This window comes from Protopterus annectens, chromosome 11.part0, assembly GCF_019279795.1.
Source record: "Protopterus annectens isolate FY-2018-M chromosome 11.part0, PAN1.0, whole genome shotgun sequence".
In the NCBI taxonomy this organism is placed as follows: domain Eukaryota; kingdom Metazoa; phylum Chordata; order Ceratodontiformes; family Protopteridae; genus Protopterus; species Protopterus annectens.
In genome coordinates, this window is record NC_056745.1 from 1,187,997,630 (window position 1) to 1,188,024,550 (window position 26,921).

The 26,921-nt window shown below is 40.5% G+C and overlaps 1 protein-coding gene across 1 annotated transcript in view; it reads left to right on the forward strand.

Moving 5' to 3' along the window:
• The window catches only part of PRKAR2B (protein kinase cAMP-dependent type II regulatory subunit beta), a 1,491,604-nt gene that overhangs the window by 928,357 nt on the left and 536,326 nt on the right, over window positions 1–26,921 (forward strand). Inside the window, exon 5 of the mRNA XM_044088539.1 lies at window positions 21,199–21,305. Within this exon, the coding sequence (XP_043944474.1) occupies window positions 21,199–21,305 (107 nt within the window). The remainder of the gene's footprint in view (window positions 1–21,198; window positions 21,306–26,921) is intronic.

Genomic DNA, 26,921 nt, shown 5'->3' on the forward strand with positions numbered 1-26,921 from the left:
AAAATCTCCTAATAGTGGGTCATCTCAGCTAATGCACCAGCAATTTGACTGCTTCCTAAGGGTAGCTTTTCAAGTTCATCCCAAGTTAGAGAGCAATAACTAAAAACAGATTTTGAATGCCACAGGAAAAGGCCATGCCCTTAAAGTTGCTCAGTCTACCCCAGTTTGTACTATACAGACCAGTATATATGTATTTCCCATTTCTTTATGTTTTGGGTGATATTCTGTATAATCCTGGACAACAGAAACATCAGTCTTTACACTGGTTATGTGATATTTTTCATCTCCCAAGTCATATGTTGATAACACAATTTCTTGGAGGATTCTGATATTGCTAGCTAGATTCATCTAGCTACACATGTCCTTCGGAGTTGCACATAAGTTGTCAACAATTTGCCTCAAGTGGCCAGACTTTTATGTACATTGTGCTCCTCTTTGAAATTTCCTTTACCACATTGTTTACTCAAATATTAATTACAGTAACATAAGCCCTTCAGCAGGTCAGCCTTCTGAGTGTTGCATGTTTTTATAACTGGTACTGGGGAAGCCATTCTAAGATGTGTCTAGATTCAGCTGCCTCGTGGCCACACGGGATCATATTTATGGACAGCAATTATCTCTGCCTGTAGTGTAGTATAGTCTATGACCTTCATAGAAGCCACTGAGGGATCTAGATCCTTGGTTACTTTTCAAAGGGAAGTTCAACAATATTTTCTGTTATAATTATTGTGGCTTATGCATTGACTATTTTGGTTGCATCTTTAGACCATCCCCTTATATGGGGTTTATATTAAATCACCAAATGCTTAAAAAAGCGAACGGTTATTGAGCAACCCTATGTAAGCGAAAGCTTACAATGTCGAAGTGTCAGAACAACGATTTTTTTCCCTTGGAAAAAAATCGCTCTTCCAACAAAAAAAAAAATAAAATAAAATAAAAATTAATTTCAAACATTACATTAAGTGGGGGGGCTTCACCCTCCACACCCCACACACACCCTACTTAGCGTTTATATCACATTATCGAAAGATGAAAATAGCGAACACTATTTCATCGGCCCCAAAACATCTAAACATGAAAATATCGAACATTCAGAACAGCAAATTTTTTTCCCATGGAAAAAATTTGCTGCTCCAAAACACATACACACAACACAAGCACATCAAGCAACCACACACACATACACTTAAATTCCTACATCTAACGCTAAACTAAACATACACTACTATCTACCCACTTATCTTAACACAAACCCTAACCCTAAGGTCCGTCACTATCGCACACTCACCTAACCCACGCCCTAACCCTAACTCACTTAAACCGCCCCTAACCCTCAAGTCTATCACTATCGCACACACGCCTAACCCGCTCCCTAACCCTAACTTACTTAACCCGACACTAACCCTAACATACAAACAATCGTACACTTACCTGAACCCAACCCGTAACTTTCCACCTCAGCGCTAAGAATAGCGAAGCCACAGAAACGGCCAACTGAATTCTTTCCTGAGGAAAGAATTCACTGTTCTGCAGCTTCGCTATTCTTAGAGTTCACTGAATAGTGTTTGATATCAGAACATTCGACGTTTTAATACTTCAATGTTCTGATATAGACCCCCTACTTAAATATACCAACTCCGAGACCGCACCACAGTGCCGAAAACAGCAAAGTACTGAAGCAGCCAAGCAAATTCTTTCCCTGGGAAAGAATTCATTTAACACCCGCTTCGATATTTTCCATTTTCAGCATTTTACGTTCGACCAAGATCTTCAGTCTTCTAATATAGACCCCTTATATCTTATCAGATTTTCATATAATAGGACATATTCATCTACAGTCTTATGTAGTAAGATTAGTTTAGTAAGCTAGATTCAAAATAATAGTATTCATTAGCTTTTTTGCACCAGTCCTGTCTGTTGTCCCCAGAAAACTATATCTTCCTCAATAATCCTCTTCTAGACTGTATGATTTAAAACATTATGGCACAGTGTGCCAACAGAGGAACATTCTGATGCATAGTTACCATTAGTTAAATCCTGGTATTAGTTGGAGAAGTCAGCGGTCCTGACATGACTTCATAATTATGTTAAATCATATTATGATGCCCATTGTTAGTTACCAGTGACAATGTAGACATTATTTCCTTCTAACTGTTCTCCTACTCTTCAACACTGCTTCTCTTCCTTAAGATCATGGCCTCATTTCTGCACCATGAAGAAATGGAGTCCTTTTCTGCTCTTTCAGTGACTCAGTCTCTACATTCAGATGTGTTGATGATGACACAGGGAGCCAGTCTTAGGTCTAAGTGGTTCATGGTCAGTGCAGTTCACAGAGTGACATCTGCATATCAGTCCCCAGATCTGAGAGTACTTCTACTGGCCATTAAGGCTGTCGTCTCTCTTGAAGTCCATACCTTTGCTGTTAAGCTCTGGAATTCAGTAATAGTGTGTTTTTAGTGAGCTAACAGGAAGGGATCCACTCTTCTGTCCTTTGCAAGAAAGCAACCCACTTCTGGGAAATGGGCTAGCAGATGACACATTTCCTGAGGTTCATATTAGAATATTGAGCCCTTCTGTAATGAGACTAAAAGCATAGTCAAGATCAAAAATACAAAATGCCACACTCATGAAAATCATTCAGACAAACAATTCACAAACTTAAGACGCGTGTTTTTTTCAGGAGGGTTGTGGTCCTTCATCCACCCTAAAAAAAAGCCCCCTCACCCTGCACTCTAACTATACCACAAACAGAGGAAAAAGGTATCCTGATCTCAAAGACAGTATCCTTCTTTCTGCTTGTGTTGGTATATGTAGTTTATTATTATAAAATTTAAATCCTAATTTGTTTTAATGCTACAAGTTGCTTTTATTATGTCTGTCTATTGCCTAAGCATGTTTAATAATCTGCTCCCTTTTTAATTTTCTTCTTGCACTAATAATTCTTGCTTTGGCCACCTTGTAGTTCTCTCTAATCAGTGTTTCCATTATGGCATTCTACTAGTTCCCTCTTCTCCTGTAATATTTTGCATTCTTGTGTTAACACTATATCTGTTATTAGTTTACCTACACAATAGTGCATTAGACCTATTTCTGCTTCATCATACTGGTATCTCTTAATAGCTCAGTTGCTATGCTCCACTGTTTTATCAGTTTTCTAACACTCTAGGCTGGGTCTTAGACACTTTCTTTAGTCTGTTTCTCTCATTATCTTAATATGTCTGTCCATTTGTATTAGATTAAGGATGTATTACTGTAGGTCATTCTCTCTTTGGCTGACAGCTTCCTCTTGAATGTAACTTTATCATTCTTGTTCTTTCTCTTGCTGAGTAATCTGAAATGGGTTTTCATCTAATTTTCATTATGAAGGCTCCATCATTTTCTTTATGGTATACCTTTAATAAAAGTCTCCTGCTGTCTGTTGTACCATTTCCTGAAAATGTATTGACTCATCTTTTCAGGATATTGTGTGTACTGGAGTCTCCACACTAAAGCTTTCATTCCCCAGTCTATCATATCAGTTTCAGTTTATTGTCTTTATACATTATTAAATTCTTTGATTATTAATACGTACCGTGTTTGTATTTTTATTTTCTTCTTTATAAAGGTTACTGTGTTTGAATATATTTGTATGTATGTATGAATCTTCAAACATTTTTTAAGCTGCAGTAGTCATATTGGTTAGCACAGCCTTCTTTTCAGCACAAGTATTGTACCATATCAGATCTTTTTTTTATTTCCTTTCATATACTTGTGGTTGTATGTGTTCTCTTGGCAGGTAGGATCTGATCTGAGTAAGAATCAAGAGCCAGAGACCATTAGAAGTGTATGCCCCTGAATGTCTGTTTAGGGGTTGAAGGAAGCATGACCCCATAAAGATGAGAACTTGCGATTTTAGAAAATCTATGTAAGATGGTACTAGAAGGAAGTACTTAAATGTTCAAGCTACTAAACAGGGTTGTCTTGAATACAAGCTTATTCTGAGTGCTCACATGTCTAATATTCTCCTCCCTTTTTGTAAAATAGCATGTTTTGTGTAAGGAAACTATATGACGAATTTGTATTTCTCCACATCCCACTGTTTGATTTGTTTTACCAAATTATTTTGCAAATCTAGATAAAAGTATTATAAAAACAGTAAGTACTGACAATTAGGGGATATTTAAATAGTGAGCTTTCATCTAACAAATCATGACTGTATAGACCAGTGATGGCAAACCTTTTAGGCTTGGCATGTCAAAAATTCAAAAGATGCCTAACCTGACTCTGCTGACATGCCCCCCCCCCCGAAAAGAAAATTAAAAAAACATAAAATAAATAAAAATAAAACAGCATATCTCTCAATTTATCAGGGATAAATCTCAACAGAATCAGGGTCAAATCTAAAAATAAGAGACACGGGCAGTTTTAAACTGCTAGTAATATTAATTTGAGACACTGACAGAAAAAATGAACATGAATTAATATACATTTTCTGAAGTAATATAAATAGTCTTTGAGGTTAATAACTTCCTTACCTCTGCAGCAGTGTTGCTGTACTGGCAGGTGGCACAAAATAATTCAATGCACTTCACATAGGTTCATAGTTGTGTACTAGGCTAATGGCCCTGGAACCTTTACAAGCCTAGCCCATAGCATTACCCTGGCATCGTGCCACCCAACCTTAGTTCCCAGTGCCTCTGTTGAGTAGAGCCACAGGAGTAATCCCCGGGGTGAATTTTCTATTTCCCATCCACTCATAAAGATTTCTCTTGAAGAGGGCCAGTGAGGTGCTCTGTTTGACATGATTGGGAAATCTATTTCATAGCATGAGCAGTCTCTGAGTTATGAACCTGTCCCTCCAGCATGTTTGTTTGATTGTGGTAATGAGGTAGAGGTCTCTGGAGCATGTGGTGCGGATGGATTTCTTTAGATGTAGCATTTCTAACAGAGCTTGGTCAGGCATTGCTTTTGTAAGTCAAGCAGAGATAAGAGACAGAGAATAGTTGGAGTTTTTTGAGTCTGTCCAAACAGGACAAGTGTTTAAGGCCTAGGATCCTCTTTGTGAGATATTTTTGCAGCCTCTCCAGTTGTTGAAGGTGTCTAGTGAGGTACATGCCAAATGAGGCATTGTACTCGATGACTGGCCTAATGAAGGAAGAGCAGAGGGAGATGATGACCTCTTTCTTCCTGGATGCAAAACCCTTAGTAATGAGATGAGCAACAAATGCAAAAGCAGATGTTCTTCGTGTTTCACTGTTGCAGTCATCACACTTGGGTTATCCTGCCAGGGGTAGCCGTCAGTCGGCCCGAATACCAGAGGCTTAGTATTTCTGCGTCGGTTGCTTTCACTCCAAGACTGACAACAGATCATCAGTGGTATAAAATCATGCAGCCAATGCCATTACATCAGTCTTTCTTGCCAAGGAGCCCAAAGCAGAAGCAGTTCGCACGAGTGCCAGTCGGCCGCTACCTGAGGTTTTTTTTCCGAATTGTAGTTGAAGTCTTCTAAAGTTAAGTACCTCATTGGGGATCCTTTTTTCTTGCTCTAACCAATGTCAGAAAAAGTTAACAATTGTCTTGCCTGTGGAAAGCAAATACCACACTGAGACTTCCATTCTTACTGCGTCACCTGTTTAGGCCCATACCATGATGTCCCTTCCTGTTGCTTTTCTGCTTTGTTCAATGCCAAAACTATATGTCGTCAGGCCCTTATTGTAGCTAAATATTTTCGCTGTCAATCCTCGTATTCCAATATGGCTTTGGTAAGCCATCCAACTACCGATCTTCCGAAAAAATGTAAGGATAAAGACAGAGACAGACCACACAGGTCCAAAACTGCCAACGACGCTTCCGTTAAGCTAGTTGTCAGTTCTCCGGTCCTCAGTGAGATGTTTTTGCAGCCCCTGATGCCCGCTTCTGTGGATTCACAGGCCGCTACTGAGACCTGTTTGGAGTCCGGTATGCCGCAACACTCTTCATCGACTAAGGATCCTGCGGATGTCTCTACCTTGGATGGGTCCAGAGTCACTGAGCAGGCACCGGCTTCTGAGGAAGTTCTTTTCACTACAGATACTAGACACAAACCAACAACCTCTTTCACATCTTCAGTTCTTTCTAAAACTACCAAGTTTCTAAGGCCCAGGGTACGAACTACGCCTAAAAAAATGACCCAAGCTCAGGCACCTGCTTCCATGCTTCAGTCTCAAATGCTTAAAATGGCGGAAGACCTTATTATGCTTATTAGAGGAAGCCAAGCTACCCCTTCCAAAAGAAAAAGACTTGTCCCCAGTAGTTTTATCTGAACAGGAGTCCGATGACTGTGAGGTTTCTGAATATGAAGACATGCAACCCCTCTCTGCTTATGAGGATTCTGATGCAGAGGAATCCATTCCTTCAGCCTCTCCTCCCAAGGATTTTTCATTTGGTGAAACCCTACATACTTTAAGGGAACATTTCCAATGGGAATGTCAGGACTATCCTCAGTCAAAAAAGAGACTCAGAGAATTCTTAGATTTACCACAGCACAAACCTTTAGCCATTCCTCTTGTCCTGGATGTTGTGGATGATGTTTTTATGGAATCCAGTTTGACTCCTAACACCCTTCATCCTGCTCCCAGGAAACCTGACAGGTACTACAGAGTCCCTGACTCTTATAAATTCCTTTTCAAAAATTCTACTGCTGACCCAGAGGTCATCTCCCTAGGACCTAAAGGAATTAAAGCAACCTCAGCTAATAATCCTACCCCCTTAGACAGGATTTCCCGAGCTTTAGACAGATGGGGTAAAAAGTATACACCTCTGCAACTCTTACTATTAGAGCACTAAATTGTCAGTTCCACAAGCTGAAATATCAGCAGCATACCATGGAACTCCTCAAATAAAAAATATCTTCCTTTCCTGCTTATGCCGAAAATAAAGAATTACAAGAGCTTATGCATTCTGCAAGCCGAGTTACTAAACACACCTTGCAATGTGGCTTTGGCACCCTAGAAGCATCTTGCAGGAAAGCAGTCACTGGTTCTGTTCTTAGAAGGCATGCTTGGCTTAAGGAACAGACCTTGCCAGGCCATATCAAATCAAAATTATTGGACGCACCATTGAACAAAGACAATTTGTTTGGCACCAAGGCAGAAGATGGAAGAAAAAGCTAAATCTATGCAAACAGTTAAAGACTTTTTACAGGTCCAGCCTCCGAGGTTTAGTAGGCATTGCCCCTCCAAACACTGGTCCTTTCCGGCCCCCTCCAGGCCAGCTCAGCCTAGACCCAGAGGAAACACACCTCCCAGACAGCAGTCCCAGGGAATGCAGAGATCTAAGCAATGGAGTTCTTCCTCTTCAAAAACAGGGAGTGCTAAGCCATCCCCTTATGGTAAAAACTCACAATGACTTTACACCTCCACCCCTTACCTCTGCCCAACTGCTTGTACCCCTAGGAGGAAAACTCTCCTTCCATGCAAACAACTGAGCCTCTATTACCAACGACTGATGGGTCCTCAACATAGTGTCCCAGGGATACACATTTTATTTCCACACTCTGCCAACCCCAAAAGGGTTCCCAGATCTTCCTCCAAACCAGTGGGCAGAGGCCAAAAAGCAAGTCCTTTCCCTACTCTCCATGAGAGCAAGCACCATGTTCCTGCAGACCAGATAGGCCAAGGTTTCTATTCCAGACTCTTCCTGGTATCCAGAAAAGAGGGCACCTGGCACCCAATCCTTGACCTATCCATTCTAAACACCTTTCTGGTGATACCAAAATTCAAAATGCTCACCCTCCAGCAGCTTCTTCCTATGCTTTCCAAGGATGCTTGGTTAGCCACCCTAGACGTAAAGGAGGCCTACCTGCACATCCCAATCAGGGAATCTTGCAGGAAATATCTACGTTTTAGGGCAGGATCTATGCACTTTCAGTTCTCTGTGCTTCCCTTTGGCTTATCCACTGCTCCCAGAGTTTTCACAAAATGCCTGGCTCCAGCCATTGCTTTCTGCAGACAAAGAAATATTCAAATTTACCTATACTTAGACGATTGCCTGATTCAGGCAGACAGTCAGGAAAAGCTATTACAGCACCTGACCTTTGTAAAGGACCTACTGACCTCCCTGGGGTATACTATCAACAAAACAAAATCAAAACTAATCCCCACACAAAAAATTGTATTCCTGGGAGCAAGCTTGGACACAGCATCCCAGATGGCATTTCTTACTCCAGAAAAACAAGCCTACCTGACAGACTACTTCTCTCAACTAGCCACCAGAACTCAGTTATCTGCAAGGAAATTCCTGCAAGCTGTAGGGTTCATGGCCTCCTGCATTCTACTCATTCCATATGCCAGACTGCATATAAGGAAACCTACAATGGTACCCAAAAAGACTTTGGTGTCAACACTGTCAAGACCTGGAAACTATCATACCTGTGATACCCTGTCTAAGGAAAATTTTTCTGTGGTGAGCAGCAGCATGCAACCACAACAAGAGTCTTCCCTTCTCACAATCCCACGCTGCCCAGACCCTCACCACAGATGCATAAGACTATTACTGGGGTGAACACCTGGACGGCAGGTGCATTCAGGGTCATTAGAGCCCAAATCAAATACATCTGCATATCTACCAAAAAGAGATGCTAGCTGTTCAGCATGCCCTGGCAGCTGTCAGACCCCTGCTCTCCCCGGGGCCTCTAGTGATCAAAACAGACAATACCACAGTGATGTGGCATATCAACAAGCGGGGAGGGACTCACTCTTATCCTCTCTCCAGGCTTGCCATGACCCTTTGGCACACGGCCTCAACCATGCAAATACGCCTGCTAGCACAATTCCTGCCAGGCTCCTTAAACTCTCTGGCAGACAGCTTAAGCAGAAACCTGCTAGACCCACATGAGTAGCAGCTAGACCACAGAACCTTCAATCTTGTAACCCAGAAATGGTGCACCCCAAAGGTGGACCTCTTTGCCTCCCACTCCAATCATCAGCTCAACAAATTCTGCACCAGGGAACCTCACAGCAAGGCCTGGAAAGTGGATGCTCTATCCTTCCAATTGGTAAACCTTTTGATCTACCCATTTCCCCCTCTACCACTCATTTCAAGGGTACTGCTCAAAATAAGGAAGGAAAAACCAAGGGCAGTCTTGTTTGCCCCAGACTGGCCATGCCAGCACTGGTACCCACTGCTGCGCAGTCTGTCACCCCTGCCACCATGGCACCTACCACAGATCCCAGCACTCCTGACCCAGAAGAATGGAGAATTCATGCATCCACAATTGCAGACCATGAACCTGGCAGCCTGGCTTATTCCATGACCTCTCCTGAAGCTGCCAGCCTAAGTAAACAAGTCCTGGTTGTTATACGTGAGGCCAGACACCCCAGCACTAGAAAATCCTCTGCTAACAAGTGGAAAAGATTTTGCACCTGGATCCAGGCTAAGGGAGCTGAAATAGCACAGCCCCTCCCTACCTGTCATCCTGGATTACCTAGCAGACCTACTGCACAGGGGTCTATTCTTCTCTTCTATTAAAATTCATGCCTCTGCCATCTCTGCTCATTACAGCACAGAGCCACCTCTCTTCTCACACCCTCTCATCAAACAGTTCCTAAGAGGGGCTAACAACTTAAAGACACCCAGAAGAGCTCCTACCCCAGCTTGGGACCTTAACTTTATGTTGGAAAAGCTCACCCTACCCCCCCCCCCTTGAGCCTGCAGCTTCAGCAGAGTTAAAATTCCTCTCTTGGAAAACAACCTTGCTTCTGGCCATCACTTCAGCTAGAAGTGTTTCAAAGTTACAAGCAGTCATGGCTGTAGAGCCCTTCATCATTTCCATGCTGACAGGGTCTCCCTCAGGACTAACCCATCCTTCATGCCTAAAGTGGTGTCCACTGTGGCTCTCAACCAATCCATTCATCTGCCCACCTTTTTCAGTAACCCACAAAACAAGGGGGAAAGGATTTTGCACTCTCTAGATGTACTCAGACAGCTCAGATTCTATCTGGATAGGACTAAATCTTTTAGAAAAACTGATGAATTGCTAGTCAGCTTCGCAGCAGGGGCAGAGGGCAAAGCCATATCCAAAAAAACAGTCTCCAAATGGATAGCACACTGCATCCATTTCTGCTATAAACAGCATGGGAAACCACCCCTAAAGGGGGTCAGGATGCATTCCTCCAGGGCAACCTCCACCTCTGCAGCTTTTCTCAGAGAGGTCCCCACCAGGGACATCCTGGAGGCTGCAACATGGACTTCTATTCATACCTTCACAAAGCATTACCACCTGCCTATCTTCTCCAAATCCAGGGCAGGCTTTGCCACTGCAGTCTTGCAGAGCACCCTAGCCATCCCCCAGTCTTCTTGACTGCCTCCACCCTTTTCTTCAGCTTTGGGAATCAGTCCAAGTGTGATGACTGCAGCAGTGAAACACGAAGAACATAGTACAGTTGTGTATACTTACCATAAATGTAGATGTTCGAGTGTATTCACTGTTGCAGTCCTAGTTTCCCACCCTCCATCCCCCTTGTCTCTCTCTCTCTCTCTCTCTCTCTGTGTCTCTCTCTTTCTCTCTCTTCCTCTCTCCTTACAGGGAATATTTGGTATTTACTTTCCACTGGTGGTGTTCTTCCACCATAACCTAGCTCCCTGTTTGGGAGCTCCTGACAGTTGGGGGCAAGAAAAACTGATGTAATGGCGTTGGCTGCCTGATTATATACAATTGACGACCTGATGTCAGTCCTGGAGCAACAGCAACTGACGCAGAAATACTAAGCCTCTGGTATTCAGGCTGACTGAGGGCTACCCTTGACAGGATAACCCAAGTGTGATGACTGCAACAGTGAATACACTCGAACATCTACATTTATGGTAAGTGTAAACAACTGTACTCTTCTTTGATAACTTGGGTGTTGGTGCTCGCTGGTGTGTCAAAAATGTCATGGCGTGTCACTTATGACACGTGTCATATGTTCGCCATCACTGGTATAGACTCTGCATCTCATTGCCAGCTTAGTTTTAAATACATTTAAAACTACTTTCAATAAATATTTTAATAATGAACATTACCAAGTACTTTACACTGTGCTGTAAGGAGTGCCTACTATATACTGAATGCAAATATTTTGTTCTTATTTTGCAAGTGAACACCTGGCCATGAAAACCAACAAGATTAAAGCATTGTTCTTCATCACCCCACAGAATAAGCAAATACTTGCATCCCTAGCCCTCTGAGATATAGTACACTGCCCAGAGAAATTGTCACTTCTTTTAAATAACTAGACATAGCTCCTAGACTCTAGTTTAAACATGACAAAGCCCATCAATAACATGATAGCACATGTAAACTCCAACCCTTTTGGATGGTGACATACTGCACAGTTTCTCACTTGAGAAGATAGATATGAAATCAGTAAAAACATCCTTCATCTGCAGCTTAAATATGTCCTACAATTACTGGATTATGCCTCCTTTAAAAGCTTCACAAACTTTCAACCCTGCCTAATAAAATATGCAAATTTATTCTTCTGATGTTTCACACTTAAACTAATCTTACTGTCTGAAAATGCAATTTCTGTTTGTGAACATGGCGTAGTATAATTTAACAAAGTGAAGTTCTGATTTAAATCACAAATGCAGTTTTCCAAGGAATACTTGTTCCACCCACTATACAAAATACATCATCAATGAAATACACACAGAATTTGATTTTTACAAATACCTCTTGGATTAAATGAACATTTTCACCCACCCTGGCAAATTGGCATTAACAAACAAAGATGTTAATGTAGCCCCATAACCACCCGTTTCTTCTGTTTATAAAATTTGTCTCCAAAAACAAAAATTTGATGAGAATTAATTAATCAAAATCTAAATTATGTTGTGACATAAATGAGTTTAACTAACTAAAATATGTCTCATAATATCTAGTCCTAGATGGGAAATCATCAAAGAGATATTATGTGTACAGTCACCATAAAAATCTAGATCCCAGAGGTGAAATATGTATTTGCCCAACATTTCAAGAAAACCCAGAAGGCTATAACAGAGGAAATGCATTTCTGTACCGTTGTTGGGTCTTTCGGCTTTTCCCGGTTAGGGGTCGCCACAGCGGAACTCCGGTCCGCTAATGATTGGCAGTAGATTTTTACGTGCCGAGTTGCCAGCTCTGACGCACAACCTTCAATGAAGGTACGCCCATTCATGCATGTCTCCACACAGAAGACGCTCTAGCTGAGAATTGAACAGGACAACGTCTTACTGTGAGGCGACAATGCTACCACAGCACCACCACCGCAGTAAATGCATTTCTGTACCAATGGGCTTAAATTCTCTCTAAAGAATTGGTTTTAAATGATGATCAGAAGAATTCTTGTGCACCTTCGGTATCTAAAGGAATACCCCCAATTATTAATGTTTCCTTGCTAGAAAACCATAGTCATTGAAGTCCTGCTTTAATGCCATAATTCTAATAAAACATATGTACATAACGATAGAAACTTTTCACTGCATTGTTATGGAGGTTCTTGCAAGTATCATTGTAATTGAAATGTTTAAACACTTTGTCACATTCTGTAGTTTGCAACATGATAATAATTGAGCCCCCCTTTGACAGCAATCATAACTCTATGATTACTATTTTGTGACTTCTTCAAAGTTTTTCTTTCACTGGAAAGCATGCTGTAGGATTTAAAACATGGGGAACTGCAAATGCATTTTTATGTCTCTTGTGTATATTTTCAAAAACATTCAAAGGGGATAACAATATTAGGTAAATTTTTTTTTCTAAAAGATGACACCTCAACTTGTCCAGGAAATTTGCTTAGTACCAGATGTCTTTTCAGCTTTCTTGTATATGGTTTTATAGATTCATAAATTCACAGACTGTTACTAGGCTAACAACCCGGGGGGGGGGGGGGGGGCTTTCTAAGCCTAGCCAAGTTTTCCCAAAAGAATAATGATGGCCCTGTGTAAATTTCCTATTCCTCATCCACTGCTCGAAGTTGTGCATAAACTGGGTAAAAGATGGAAAGCCTGTTCCACAGAAAGTCTCTGGGACACATATCTGTCTCTTCAGCATGTTCTGTTTAAGTCACAGATAAAATTCAGGTTTCTAAACCTTGTATTTCTGGTATTCTTTGACTTACAAAGATGCAGGAGATTCATAAGTATGTGGTTTGTGGATGCCTTATAAGCCAGGCATAGTTCCCCCTCAGCATTCTATATAAGGCTGTGTAGAGGGAAAGGGCTTTAAGGCACTATGCAGAAGGCAGGTTTGTTACGCCTTGTATTCTTTCTGTAAGAACCCTCTGAGGTCATTCTAGTTGTTGCATATGCCTGGTTAGGTACATAACAAAGGGAGCATTGTACTCTATGATTGGTCTGATAAGGGCAGAATACAGTAGGGTAATGCCCTCTTTGGACCTAGATGTCATGTCCTTACTTATAATTACACAACATAAAAGGATTTCCTCACCACTTTGTCTACATGGTGGTTGAAGTTAAGGCTACTGTCTACGTGCATACCCAGATCCCTGAAAACTTGGTCGACTCTTAGGGATGTATTATTAACATGGTAATTAGCTAGAATGGTTGACTTCTCAAAGGATGCAATTATGCATTTTTTGACATTGAATGTAAGACCATGATTTTGGCACCATTTGTTGGTAGACCTTCTTGAAGAATGCTAGTGTCTGCAGGGGAGTCTATGATAACTCCCAGCTTGCAGTCATCTGCAAACTTAGTCAGCCGTAAACCTTCAGCATTTGCTTCCATTTCAGAGAAATAGATGCCTAAAAGGAGCAGACCCAGTACCCATACCCTGGGGGACTCCACTAGTGACTGGCCCCTTAGTGGAGTTGGTCTTACCTATTTTGACCTCCTGGGTCCTATCAGTGAGCCAGTTGGCTATCCAGCAGGTGATAAAAGGCTTTATACCTAAATTATTGAGCTTATCTATAATGCCTGAGTGAGATATTGTATCAAAAGCCATGGTCAGGTTGAGTTAAGCTGTGTGCATAGCCTTATCTTCATCCAGTGCTTTGGTGACCCTCTCAAAAAGTCAACCAGATTTATTGGGCATGACTTTCCTTTAACAAAGCCGAACTGTGATGGATCCAGCATTTGCAGGTTACCAATGTCCTCATTTATCATGTCCCTGATGATTTTTTCCATTGCCTTATATATGAGAGGTTGGTAAGACTTATGGGCCTGTAGTTACCCGGATCAGTGGTTGGACCTCTTTTGTGCAGGAGAATGACTGCATCCAACTTCCATTTCTTGGGCCAAAACCTGACTGAAGGCTCCAATTTAAAAGTGATTCAAGTGGACCACAGAGGTCATGTTTCATGCTGTTTATTAAACATTGCAGGATGTTATTGGAGCACATTGATACAGTGTGTTTTGGCCTTGAAAAGTGCATTGATGACCTGTTCCCTAGTAATGATTGGGGGATTGCGTTATGTAGCATTTCCTTTGAACTACAGGGCCGAGTGTGTGTGTGTGTGTGGGGGGGGGTTGAGCTGAACATGTCAGCCAAAAGGTTGGCAATGGCATCTGGTTTATTGTGGGTGATGCCATGAACAATACGTTTTTCACATTGTTGTATATTTCCTCTGACGTTATAGACATTGCTGTAGAAAGCATTGTGGTTGTCCTTTGCCTGATAAGCTATTTTTTAACAAATGTAGCCTTTGAAGTTTTAATTAACCACTCTTAGATGCTTGTTTAGATTGGTCAGGGGGCTTTAGTTATGTATAGCTTTTTTCCCCCTAAGGTTGACCAAGATTTTTTTTATTTTGTTGTATAACCGATTGATATTGTGATTCCGCCAGGTTTGTTTGTCTTTTGAGTTTGTCTTATTCTTAAAATGAATGGGCACAACTCATACAGCTCATACAGCTATCAACATGGCTGGCTTTGGGGGTGCTTGGAATTTAGTCAAGGTGTTGCTTATAGAGAGAGGCTAGTCTTGAAATAGTTTCTAAAGGTTTTTTGGCTTTGCTGGATCCCCAGATTGAATTTTTATTTCAAATAATACTGCCTTATGGTCAGATCCGACAAGCAAAGATATTACATTAAGTGAGGAACATCGGTCCTCCATATTAGTGAGCACAAGGTCAAGGATGTTTGTACCCCTAGTAGGAGAATGGACCAACTGTTCCAGGATGTTGGTATTAACAAAGTTTAGGAATCGCTGGGCTTGTGCATTAGAAGTGGTGTAAGATTCCCAATCTATAGAGGGGTAGTTGGGATCTCCTATGAATATCATATTGGGTTGAATGGTGAGGGAGTCTGGTTACACTGAGATAGGTAGCATGTATTTGTAATTGCCCTTCACCAAATGCACAAATATGAATGGTACAAAGGAAGACCCAGTTGAAGCCCTTTCACTTCTTCTAGACTTAGTCCAACTTTAGAAAGATTGATCAGTTCTGTTACTTCTTCAAATAATGCCCTCACATTCTTCATCTCCATCTTCTTCTTGGAAGAGTTCAAACCCCAATGATGTTTTACTTGTCCCTAAAAGCAGTCCCCTTTCTTGTCTTGTACCTTTTTCTGTTGGTTAAAAATCACATTTCTACCTAATTAATGACTGCAGGTGCTCCTCTGAACCAAGCACAGTGACCTTCTCAGCAGTCTGTTGTTGTTAGTATATGTTCCTTAAAAAGCTTGCCCATTGGTTGCTTTTGAGAAATTATTCCCATGTTGATTGGGTCATTTTCCTTTAGGTAAATAATTTTGTAATCTGTTTCTGATGAATACTTAATCTGGTCTCTTTGAATGTTTTCATCTTTTAATTTATTTATTGCTATTTGATGACTGTTGGTAAATTGGTCTGTTGACCCTTTTCAGCCATGACCCAGGGTCATAGAGCAGTATCCAGGATACATTGTATAAGCAATTTACAACAAATACAACTACATTGGCAGTATTTATATCAAATTGATTAAAAAAAGAGTGCGACAATATAACACGTATACATATTTGATTCTTAAGCAGAAAATGAATGAAACTTCGATTCTTAAGCAAAAAATGAATTAAGTATTACCTGTAATAGTTGCAAGTGGATTCACAAAGGACATGTTCATTAAGGACTATTTTAAAGTCCTCACTAGTTATTTCAAAATGGCCAAAATTAAAAAAAAATATCTGTTCATAACAAAAATGCTACCAGTGTCTCTAACCTCTGTAATGAAATTGTTTAGCATCTGATATTGTCCATTTCATTATGCATCACGAATGTGTCTTCGGATGTGTCCTTGGATCCGACTCGGCCATTTCTTCCAGACATACAATCTGAGCCTCAAACTCCTGCCTCTCCCAGAATGCCTCACTCCTCTTCAAACCTTTAGATCTCGTTTTTGTCGTCTTCCAGCACAGACACAATTCAGAGCCTCCATTCAACTATAGTCTTATTAGCTATTTTTCTCTCCCGGTTAGTTTATAGCATTTCTTTATTTATAGTGTTAACCTCCCCTCCCTTCTAAGGTACCTTTTGTTTGTCCGTTAGCTTTTCCTTGGCGTTAGTATTCTTTTCTGCCAGTTTGAATTTATTCATAAAGAAGTCAGAGTTTCACATGGTTATGGTACGGTCCCATTCTGCCACTTCTGCACAAGGACAACTGGATGTGCTCTGTTGATCTCCGGAACCTGTACTATCATGTCAAAATAGACAGGCACTCCAGGAGTTACCTGCGCTTCAGGTTGGGAGGCAATCATTACCAATTCAGAGCACTGTGCTTTGGCCTCACCACTGCCCCCCAGGTGTTCACCAAATGCATGGCAGTGGTTGCAGCTCACCTCCATCTGCAAGGTTTCCAGGTGTTTCCTTACTTGGACAATTGACTCCTAATGACACCTACAAGGTATCAACTGCTTCAGGCTGCTCAGGTTACATTGCACATGTTCCATCACCTGGGAATCACAGTGAACACGGCAAAATCCAAGATGGCTCCTGTACAGGAAATCAAATTCATAGGGATGCAGTTGAACACAATCACACAGATAGCAACCCTACCCCACCAGAGAATAAGATCCTTAAAACAGCAGGTTTAACTTTTGCTAGACACCCTGACTCTGCCAGCTCGACTGGTCCTCATGGCCCTAGGACCCATGTCAGCTGCCATTCTTCTAGTGCACATAACCAGGTTCTTCATGAGAGTTCTCCAGTGGATCCTAGTGGTACAGTGGTCTCTTTGATGCTATCCTTTGTCAACCCCAGTCAGGCCAACTCTGATTTGCAGGTGTCAGCTGCAATGGTGGATCTGTACAGACAGCCTCCATCTCATAAGACCTTTCATTCTTCCCCCTCCTACGGCCACAGTGACCATGGACGCCTTCCTGTTGGGGTGGGGGGCATTTTAAGGTAAAGATGATCCAAGGCACATGGTCCACAACAGAGACCAAATTGCACATAAATGTACTGGAGATGAGGGCGGTCCTTCTCACATTGCAAATCTTTCAGGACTGCCTTCCTGTGGGGACAATTGCACTTCTCACGAACAATATGTCAGTGGTTTGGTACCTCAACAAGCAGGGGAGAACCAGCACATACCCGCTGTGCTGGGGAGGCCATGAGCATTTGGGAATGGGCAGTTTCTTCAAACTGCTTTCTCATTGCAACACACATCCCAGGGGAATCCAGTGTTCTGGCAAACAGACTGAACAGATCAATTTTAAGTCCACTCGAGTGGTCCCTGAACCAGTCAGTAGTGAAAGTGAATCAAATATTCAGCCATTGGGGCCAGCCTTGCTGCGACCTTTTTGCCTCTTCCTTAAACAACAAGTGCAGCAAGTACTTTGCTCTGATCCCCCTCCCCTTTGGAGGAGTCACCCAGGGATGCTTTAGTCCATATTTGGCCCCAGGGTCTCCTGTATGCTTATCCACTGCTTACCCTCTGATTCCCCTGATACCCAAAGTTCTGCAGAAAGCCAGCAAGTTGAAGATCAGTTTAATCCTCATTGTCCCTAAATGGCTTCGCCAGGTATGGTTCCCCTTCCTGCGGTCTCACAGCAAATATCCTCCTTGGATACTGGATCAGTCCCAGGCAGGATCTGATTTCGAATTCGTTGGAATGCCAGATTCCCTATCTCTGATCCCTGAAACTAGCTGCTTGGTTTCTCCACTTCCAGTTGTTGTTGTTGTTGTTTGTTTTTTCAGCTTTTCTCGGTTAGGGGTCGCCACAGCGGAACTCTGGTCCACAAATGATTGGCAGTAGATTTTCATGAACGCCGAAGTGCCAGCTCGACATTCAATCTTCAAAGAAGGCACGCCCATTTACGCATGTCTTTCAAACGCCCACCCAACCGCGGGGAGGACATGCCGACTCCACACAGAAGGCACTCCTCGCACTCCAGCCGACAATCGAACGGGAGAACCTCTTGCTGTGAGTCAAGGCTAGCCTCCCCTGTTCGAAAAATTATTTTTGCTTCTCAGAAATCTTCCACCAAGAAAGTATATCATAATAAATGGAAGAGATTTCCATTTGGGATTCACAAAAGAATATTGATCCCTTTTTCTGGTTCAGTCCTGGACATCCTTATGTTTCTTAGCTCGCTTTTCCAGCACAGTGCTAGTTTTTTCCACTTTAAAGTTGCAACTTGTGGCTGTCATGAATTTCCATGTAGGGAGAGGCAATAGTTTTCCCTTTACTGTTTCTGCTTCTAAACTGTGTCGGGCCTTTTTGAAAGAGGTTTTTCATCTCAGGCCTCTGATAAAAGATCCTTCTCCTCCTTGGAATCTCACCTTGGTACTACAGGGACTTACCCAGAAACCATTTGAACCTGCTAGCTCATGTGAGTTAAAATTTGTATCTTGGAGGACTGCTTTCTTAGTGGCCATTACTTCAGCTAGAAGAGTGTCAGAACTGCAAGCTTCGTTTTCTCAACCACTATATATAACTTTCATCAGAGACAGAGTCTCACTTAGAACAAATCCATCCTTCATACCAAAGGTCATCTCAGATGCATACATTAACCAGACTATTCACTTGCCTGTATTCTTCCCTAATTACTCAAGTAAAGGCAAACACATGCTGCATGCATTGGATGTACACACAGTTCTGTTTTTATTTACACAGGACTAGATCTCACAGGAAATCTGAACAGTTGTTCATTGCCTTTTCTGCAAATATGTTAGGTTAGACTGTATCCAAGTTGACTTAAGCCAAATGGATTATGGATTTTATTTCTGCAGTTTACTCTCAACAAGGCCAACAATTTCCCCATCTAGTTAGAGCTCACTCTCCCAGATCTATGTCTACTTCATCTGTCTTCTCTGCAAGGACTCCTATTGATGAAATTTGTGCCGCAGTTACTTGGTCCACAGCCAATACCTTTATATCTCACTACAAGTTGGACATCATTTCCAGAAACAGAGCATCCTTTGGTTCCATAATGCTCAGGCATATCCTTCCTTGATGTCCTCCCAGGGTTTGTGTAGCTGGGGACTCTGACCCATTCGTGATGCATAATGAAATGGACAACATCAGATTAGAAATGATGTACTTATCATAGCTTGGCATCTGTGTTGTTCATTTTCCTTATGTATCACATCCCACTCTCCTTCACCCTTCCTTTTACAGCTAAGAGTGATATAGAGGATAAGGGAACCCACTGGTTCCTAGTTTCGGCTCCGGTTCATTGCTTTCTTGTCTGTCTAGTACTGTTGTTCTGACCATCTTTAGGAAGGGGCAGCAAACTTGATCTGAGGGTTTGAAGAGGAATGAGACATTGTAGTAGAGGGAGGAGTTTAAAGCTTGGATCTTATGTCTGGAAGAAATGGCCAAGTTGGATCCAAGGACATATCCGAAGACCCATTTGTGATGCATAATGAAATTAGACAACACAGATGCCAAGTTATGGTAAATACATAACTTCTATTTTAGATCTCATTTCTAAGAGATCTCAAACTAATTTCATTGCCTTTGACCATGATATGCATCAAGTTCACACCAGTTTTATCAAAACAACAGTGTAATTTCTGTAAACATATCACTACATGGATTTGCACCACTGAGAAATTTGTCTATCATTAAAACCCTTGAGGACTGCATCTGCTTCAGTGTCTTGCTTCCATCGGCTGCAATGATAGGCCTCCAGTGTCCCTGTGGCTATGTCATTGATAAAGTGACTTATTGGCAAATGAATGGCTCTGCTTTGTAATCTTAGACATAAGATTAAGAGACTGAGTTAGTAAAAAGATTCGCTGTACTTCCTGGAGCAGCCTGTTTCTAATGGAAACATAGTTTGACTGCACATGTTTAAGCCAAAATGCATGCAAGCAGTTTGTGTGGTAGTGTTGTTGTAAAAGGTGATGACTGATTTGATTCATATTGTTGGTTTACAGTTTTACCACAGTATTATCCTAATATGCTCTTGTTGAATTGAGCTCTGGCTGCTGTGCCATGGATAAACATTGTGTATACAGGAGTACTATCCTTTGCTTGCCTGCACATTGTAGGGATGAGGCAATCACTGCATTGTGGAAACTATCACCTCCCCAAGTTGCCTGATACCGGAGGGCATTATAAGTAGTGGGGTGCAGCCCCACAAAACAGCAAAGCTCTCACAAAAAGGAGCAAATGATGTAGTATGTTTAGATAGGTTCAAAAGTTTAGCTGTGTGTGCCACATGTTGTGGAATAAGAGGTGACACTATGTTTGCAGCGCTTCTGAAAATTCATTCTGTGTTTTTGTGAAATATGAATAGATTTAAGTGATCGTAAAACAGCAGTAGTGTAAGATTTGTGCTGACATAGATGAGACAACTGGAAGGTGCTGGTTCGGCGTGTGGGTCATGACTTGGGGTTATATGAATTGCGAATAGATATTAGTACTTATGGTAATATTTAGCATAAGATTGGTGGTGATGCAGATGGTTGGTGATTGGGGATTATATGAATTATGAATTTGAGTAGTTGTTTTAATAGTTAACATAAGATTAGGGATGATGAAAGATGCTGGCTCAGAAAGCAGGTGGTGAATGCAGCACGATTCCTGTGGAAATCATAAAAAGAGAAAATGCTTTACTGTGGCCTAAAGACTAAATATTTGCTAAGGTTAGAGTGGCCTTTTCACCTTTTTAGTGACTGTTGACTGTTAATAGCCTCCTGTTTTCTGTTGTTTCATTCATTTTTTATTTGCATTTTAGTTATATGTGCTTTGTTTAGCATGAGACAAGTGCTTATTTGCAAAAGAATCACACAGGCTTTTATTTTAAATTCTTCTCATTGTTTGTTTATTTTAGGAACAGATGTCTCAGGTACTAGACGCCATGTTTGAAAAACTGGTTAAAGCTGGAGAACATGTGATTGATCAGGGTGATGATGGCGATAACTTCTATGTTATTGAAAGGTAAGCTGAAACTTAAAAAAATACATGCATGAGTAAAAGAAAAAAGAAAACCTAATGGATGATAAAAGGTCATTTGGCATTTAATAACTGACGAGAGAAAGAGACTGTAGCACTTCTGTGTCATCCTTGCTTCACAGGCATTTCCAAAATGAGCATTGCAAATTCAATTGTATATTTGTTTTGTATAACAAATATCATGGGGAGAGTGGCTTTTACATCCAAAGCTGAAAGGACTAAGCCAGAGTACTTACAAACTTTTCTGGCCGTGAGTGTTAAACTGCAGAAACACCAACCACAGCTTCATGTTTTAATAGCTATTGGCAGGTATAAAAGCAGAAGATTTCCAAAGGTTTCCCTAAATCTTTTTTTCATGATTCCTAAAGTGGGTCCTGACTGATTTAATAGTATTCTTTTCCTGTGTATCCCAGTATAAGATTCTTTTTGCTCACATTCACTAAAGCTGTGACCCTTTAATCCACATTAATGTTCCCAACTGCTAGGTTGAGATATGTTCAACTCTATAATTTTTCACTCTTTTTGTTTCTGATTGCACTGCTGGGATCTTCTCCATGGAGAAACTGTCAGAAAGGGCGTAAATTTGATGCTGAAAGAAATCATAATGCCTAAGCCTCCCTACCCTAATAAGTGCCCATTTTCTTAGTATATAGCAAACTGAGGCCATACCTAATGTTGCTTCCTCTGTCTTACACATTTGCATGATATTCCCAATTTCCATATTTGCAGCTAATTTAATAAGGATACTGACTCAATTCAGTAAGGGTTCAAGGCCCTCTGTTCCTCCTTATTACATTAAAATAATAAGAAGGGAGAGAGAGAAGCATCATGCAAACAAATGTCACAAATCTAAGACATATAGCAAGCAATAAACAGATATAATATAAAAAGCCAGGAGTGCAGGCCTCTTAAGACTGATCTCCTGACTGCCTCCATATTTTTGATAGCCACTTCCTTCCCACTGAGCCGTGACTCACTGAGTCTTCATTTTTCAGGTTGCCTGACCTTCAAGGGGTACATTGGAGAGGTTCCCTTAAGCCCCTACTGTTATTTATTTTATTTTTTTTTTTTATTTTATTTGTCCTTTGATAACTGGGAAAGTCTGATTGAGACAATGGCATATTTTCAGTGGAAGCCTGGGAAGATATCTCTACAACAGGTTCAAAAACATTTATATAGTAGTTGAGTAATTATATACAAAGGGAGAAAAGCCCTGCAAAATATTAAATATTTTGCAATGAGTTGTGGAAAAAGGCTCCACAAAAAACACACATAAAAACATTTTACAGAAGTTGATAAATAATTATATACAGAAGGAAAACATCCCCACAACAAATAAAAACACAAACAGATTGAAGTACATTTACAGAAATATTACTAGGATAAACTGATATCAGTAATACAGTATGTATAGCTAGTAGTAAGATGCACCGCAGAAGTGGTTAGCCTGTGTCAAGTAAACTAATACTTAATTATTCCAAATATTGATTATATTTCTAATAATGTATGGAGGTGAAAAATAGTAGAGTATTCTGCTGTCAGAATAGACAGAGGTATATAATGAGAGGTATATAATGAGATGACGAGGAGTATTGAGTAGAAGTCAAAATTAAGGCCATGGAGAGAGAGTTGATTATTATTAGAAAGATAACAATGTTATAGAAGGACACGAAAAAGGTAAATAAATAAATAAGTCTTGGCTGAAGAGGTAGAAGAACATACATTAGTAGTATATTAACAAAGTAAGAGCTTCTTTTGAAGTTAAGCCATTACCACCTGCTAGGATATGGAGGTGTTAGTGAATTTAGAGTGAGAAAAGCATAGTTATAGTGAGTAGGTGGTCATGCACCTGTTTTGAGGGTTTTGCAGGTACATTTCCAGGTATCAGATAGATATTTTTTTAGAATGGTCTTGAAATTGCAAAGGTTGCGAGTGTGTTTAAGAGATGAATGGACAGAGTTTCAGGAGTGGGCTACATAGCTGGAATAGAGAGAGGTTCCTGCTGAGAGGTGTGGTTTGTAAGTAATGAGGAGCATTTTGCTTCCAGATTGAAGTGGCCAAGCAGGGGTATATATGTGTAATAAGTCTACATGGGCTTTGCTTTGCTCTAGTTTGTATATTAATTTGTGGACAAGGAGTACTTATGTGTTAGTGAGTTGTTTGGGTAATTCACATCAATCAAGCTGTTTTGGGGCTAAGCAGTGATGGGTTCTGTTTGATGAGTTGGTGGCAAACTTTGCTATTTTATGGTAGCACTGGTTTAGTTTATTTTGGATGGAAGTTTAAAGGTTAAGCAGTACTGGGGAACTAGATAATAAAGTGGGAAATGTGAGTGTAGATGCCAGGAGCTTCCTGGATGAATCAGTTAAGTATTTTTTTGTTCTATAGAGTGCCCCTAATTTTTTGTGAGTTTTTTTGCTAGCCTGTTGCACATGTAAGTCAAATTTTAGGTTATCATCAATTGTCATGACTAGTAGCTTGGCATGGGGGATGAGATGTGTAAGGGCTTTTGGGAGGAATAGCAGCAGCTTTTTTTTTGATTGAGCAGAAGCCGGGAGTTATTGAAAAGTTTTCACCTGATAAAAATGACTCTTGGGTGAGGTGTTGCTGAGTAATTATGTTACTAGCAGAACAGATTAATGTGGAGTCATTGGCATATTCTATGAGGGATGCTTGACATTTGGCAGAGTATAGATTGTTGGTAAATATTATGCTGAAAAGCAGTAGCTCCAGTATGGAACCTTGGGGAACACCTGCTTTGCGGGTTGGAAGGATGAATAAAAATTAATCCATTTAACTGACTGGAGTCTGTTGGAAAGATAGCTGGAGAACCAGTTGGTGGAAGTGTGTAATAAGCTAAGTGAAGACAGTTGTTTTAGAAGAAGGCTATGGGAAATGGTATTGAAGGCCTTGGACAGATCCATTTTTTTAAATAAAAAGTACTTATTTACTATTTATTTATTTATCTTTGTTTACTGAGAAGGTCCAATTGGGATGAACCCTTTTTCATCAGAGGCCTAGGGAGAAAAGCTCCAATGTAGTTATACAAAAACATTTAGAGTATCAAGTCAAAGCATTTGTTTACATGGGTTAAAAATTGTAGATACATGAAAACTTTATGTACAAAAATATGGCATCAAAGAAAAAAGTATATATACAGAGAGAAAGTGTGGCATTATCAGCTTTACAGTGAGTCAAAATTCATTCAGTTTCTCAGTAGTTAAATGCTGTAGTTCACATATCAACAAAAACAGAGATAATGATTAAAACATGATTTATGGGTGTAAAGGTTTGGTTGTATGGAGGCGACAGATGTAGTAGTTAGAGAAGTTGTCATGGTAGAGGTTCAAAGAAATAGTTTTGACTGAAAGTCACTGGGAGAAATAGTGGTATAGGAGTCAAGAGAACATGGAGAGTGTTTGCGAAGAGAAGAGATAAGAGAAAGGATATAAAAGTAATGAAGCAGGTATGGAGGGAGTGATAGGCAGGTGTGTGATGATGTCATTAGTTATACAAACAAGGCCAATTAGAAAGGATTGAGAAAAAGCAATAGGGTGAGTGATGGTGATGTGAGAGAGTATAGTGTGGGAAAAGGGCAGGGTGCTTTTTAACTGTTTGGAAGTCTGATGAAGGAAAAGTAAGTGTTAGGCAAGAAATTGTGCTGGAGTGTTTGGGTGTGGTATGGATTTAAGCAGGAGTATTACAGGAGCATAGCCAGTTATTTTTTATGTTTTAGTGTTGCTTTGAAACTGTTTTTATTGTATGTGAGTTGCAGGTGACTTGGCATGGAGTTCCCAGGGCTTGGTGAGATGGTGGCATTTCCGAGAATCACTATCAGAGTTGTTAGATTTAGTTGTATCCAAGAGGGATTTATTGTTGGACCGTAGGTTTCTGGTATTTGTTGATACTTGGAGTAAATTTCCTAGAGATGGGCATTTGTCTGGGTAATGTATAATGGTGTGGGTCATTATAAGTTGAGAGTAGGACAGGTATTGTGGAAGTTTAGGTCTTTTAGTGCTTTACAGTGATACATTGACTGGGTAGTCATGTTGCTATTTTATGATAACAAGAGTCCAGTTTTGCTCTAAGCATTATGTTTTGATTTGTAAAAATAAGAGCTGTGTACAAGAGGGAGGGGAATAGATAGGTTTGGGCCATCGGTTTTCTAGTATTATCTGTGAGGATTTTTTGGGCCATGTAGAGGGAACCTAGCTTTCTGTGGGTTTTCTTTATCACTTAGAGTGGATTTGGATTATATTTGAGATTATCATCATGTAAAACTCCTAGGAGTTTGGTCGAGAGGCACTTTCATTTTTTTGTATGGTTTGATGATAGAATAGGGAATGTTTGTTTTTGTTCATAGTATTGTTTGAGGGTAAAGAGCATCATCAGTTTAGTCTTTTTAGCATTTAGTAGTACGTCTAAGTTTGACAGACAAGATTCTGTGGAAAGGAATGCCTGCTTTGTGATGTCCTACAGTTTCTTTAGTGTTGATGCTGGGCAGATGGGTGTAGTATCATCTGCATATTGGACTAAGATTCCATCTTTAGAAACAGTGTGAAGTTTATTAATAAAGATGTTAAAAAGGCCTAAGATTGGACCTTGTGGTACTTCAACTGTAAGCAGAAGGAATGAAGAGAAATTCTTTTACTATTTTACCTCTTTTTCTGTCTATTTGTTAGGTAAACGAGAAACCAGGTAAGGGATAGGTTATTGGGGTTGTAGGAAGAAAGTTCACGCAGAAGTTTTTGGTGAGATACTATATCAAAGGCTTTGGGCAGATTGTGGAATAGGGTTGAAACTAGGCTACCATTGTTCCTATGATAATTGACTATACTGGCAATTTTAAGGAGGGTAGTTATGGTGCTATGACCTGTGCAGAAGCCATGTTGTATATTGGATAGTCAATTGTGGTTGGGGAAGTATTGGACTAGTTGGTAGTGGAAACATTTTTCAAGAATTTTTGACAGGGGAGATAATATGGCAGTTGGCCAGTAGTTTGGTAGCTCTGTAGAATTGCCACCTTGGTGGAGCAGTATGATGAAAGATTTTTTTCCAGACGTCTGGGACATATTTTTTTATTAGAGATCTATTAATAAGGATGGATACATAATATGTTATGCTTTCAGCTGCAATTTTCAGGTATCTGGAAGGGACTTTATTAGCAGCCATTGCTATTGGTTTAAGGTTTAGGAGATACTTCTTGATTACTGAAATGGGAACAGGTTTGATGTTGAATTGGGGGGTATTGCTTTTTATGGGCTTCTAGGAGGGAGGGTAGTGAGTTGTTTGGATTGATAACAGATGCAATAGAGGTTACAAAGTTGGAATTAAATTGGGTAACAATATTTTCTGTATGCTTAATATTTGAGGGATGGTGGTTTGGTTAGGTTGCAGTAGTCTTTGTATAATAGACTAGAACTGTTTGGGGTTGTTTGGTTGGTGATCTGAATGTTAGAGAAGTATGATTTTTTTGTCATTACTAATATGATGTTTAACAAGGTTTCTTGAGTGTCTAAAGATTTGTATGGTAGACTTGTTCTTGTTCTTGAACCATGTTTTCTAAGCACGGTCCCATTGTCTAGGTAGTTGCCTGGTTGA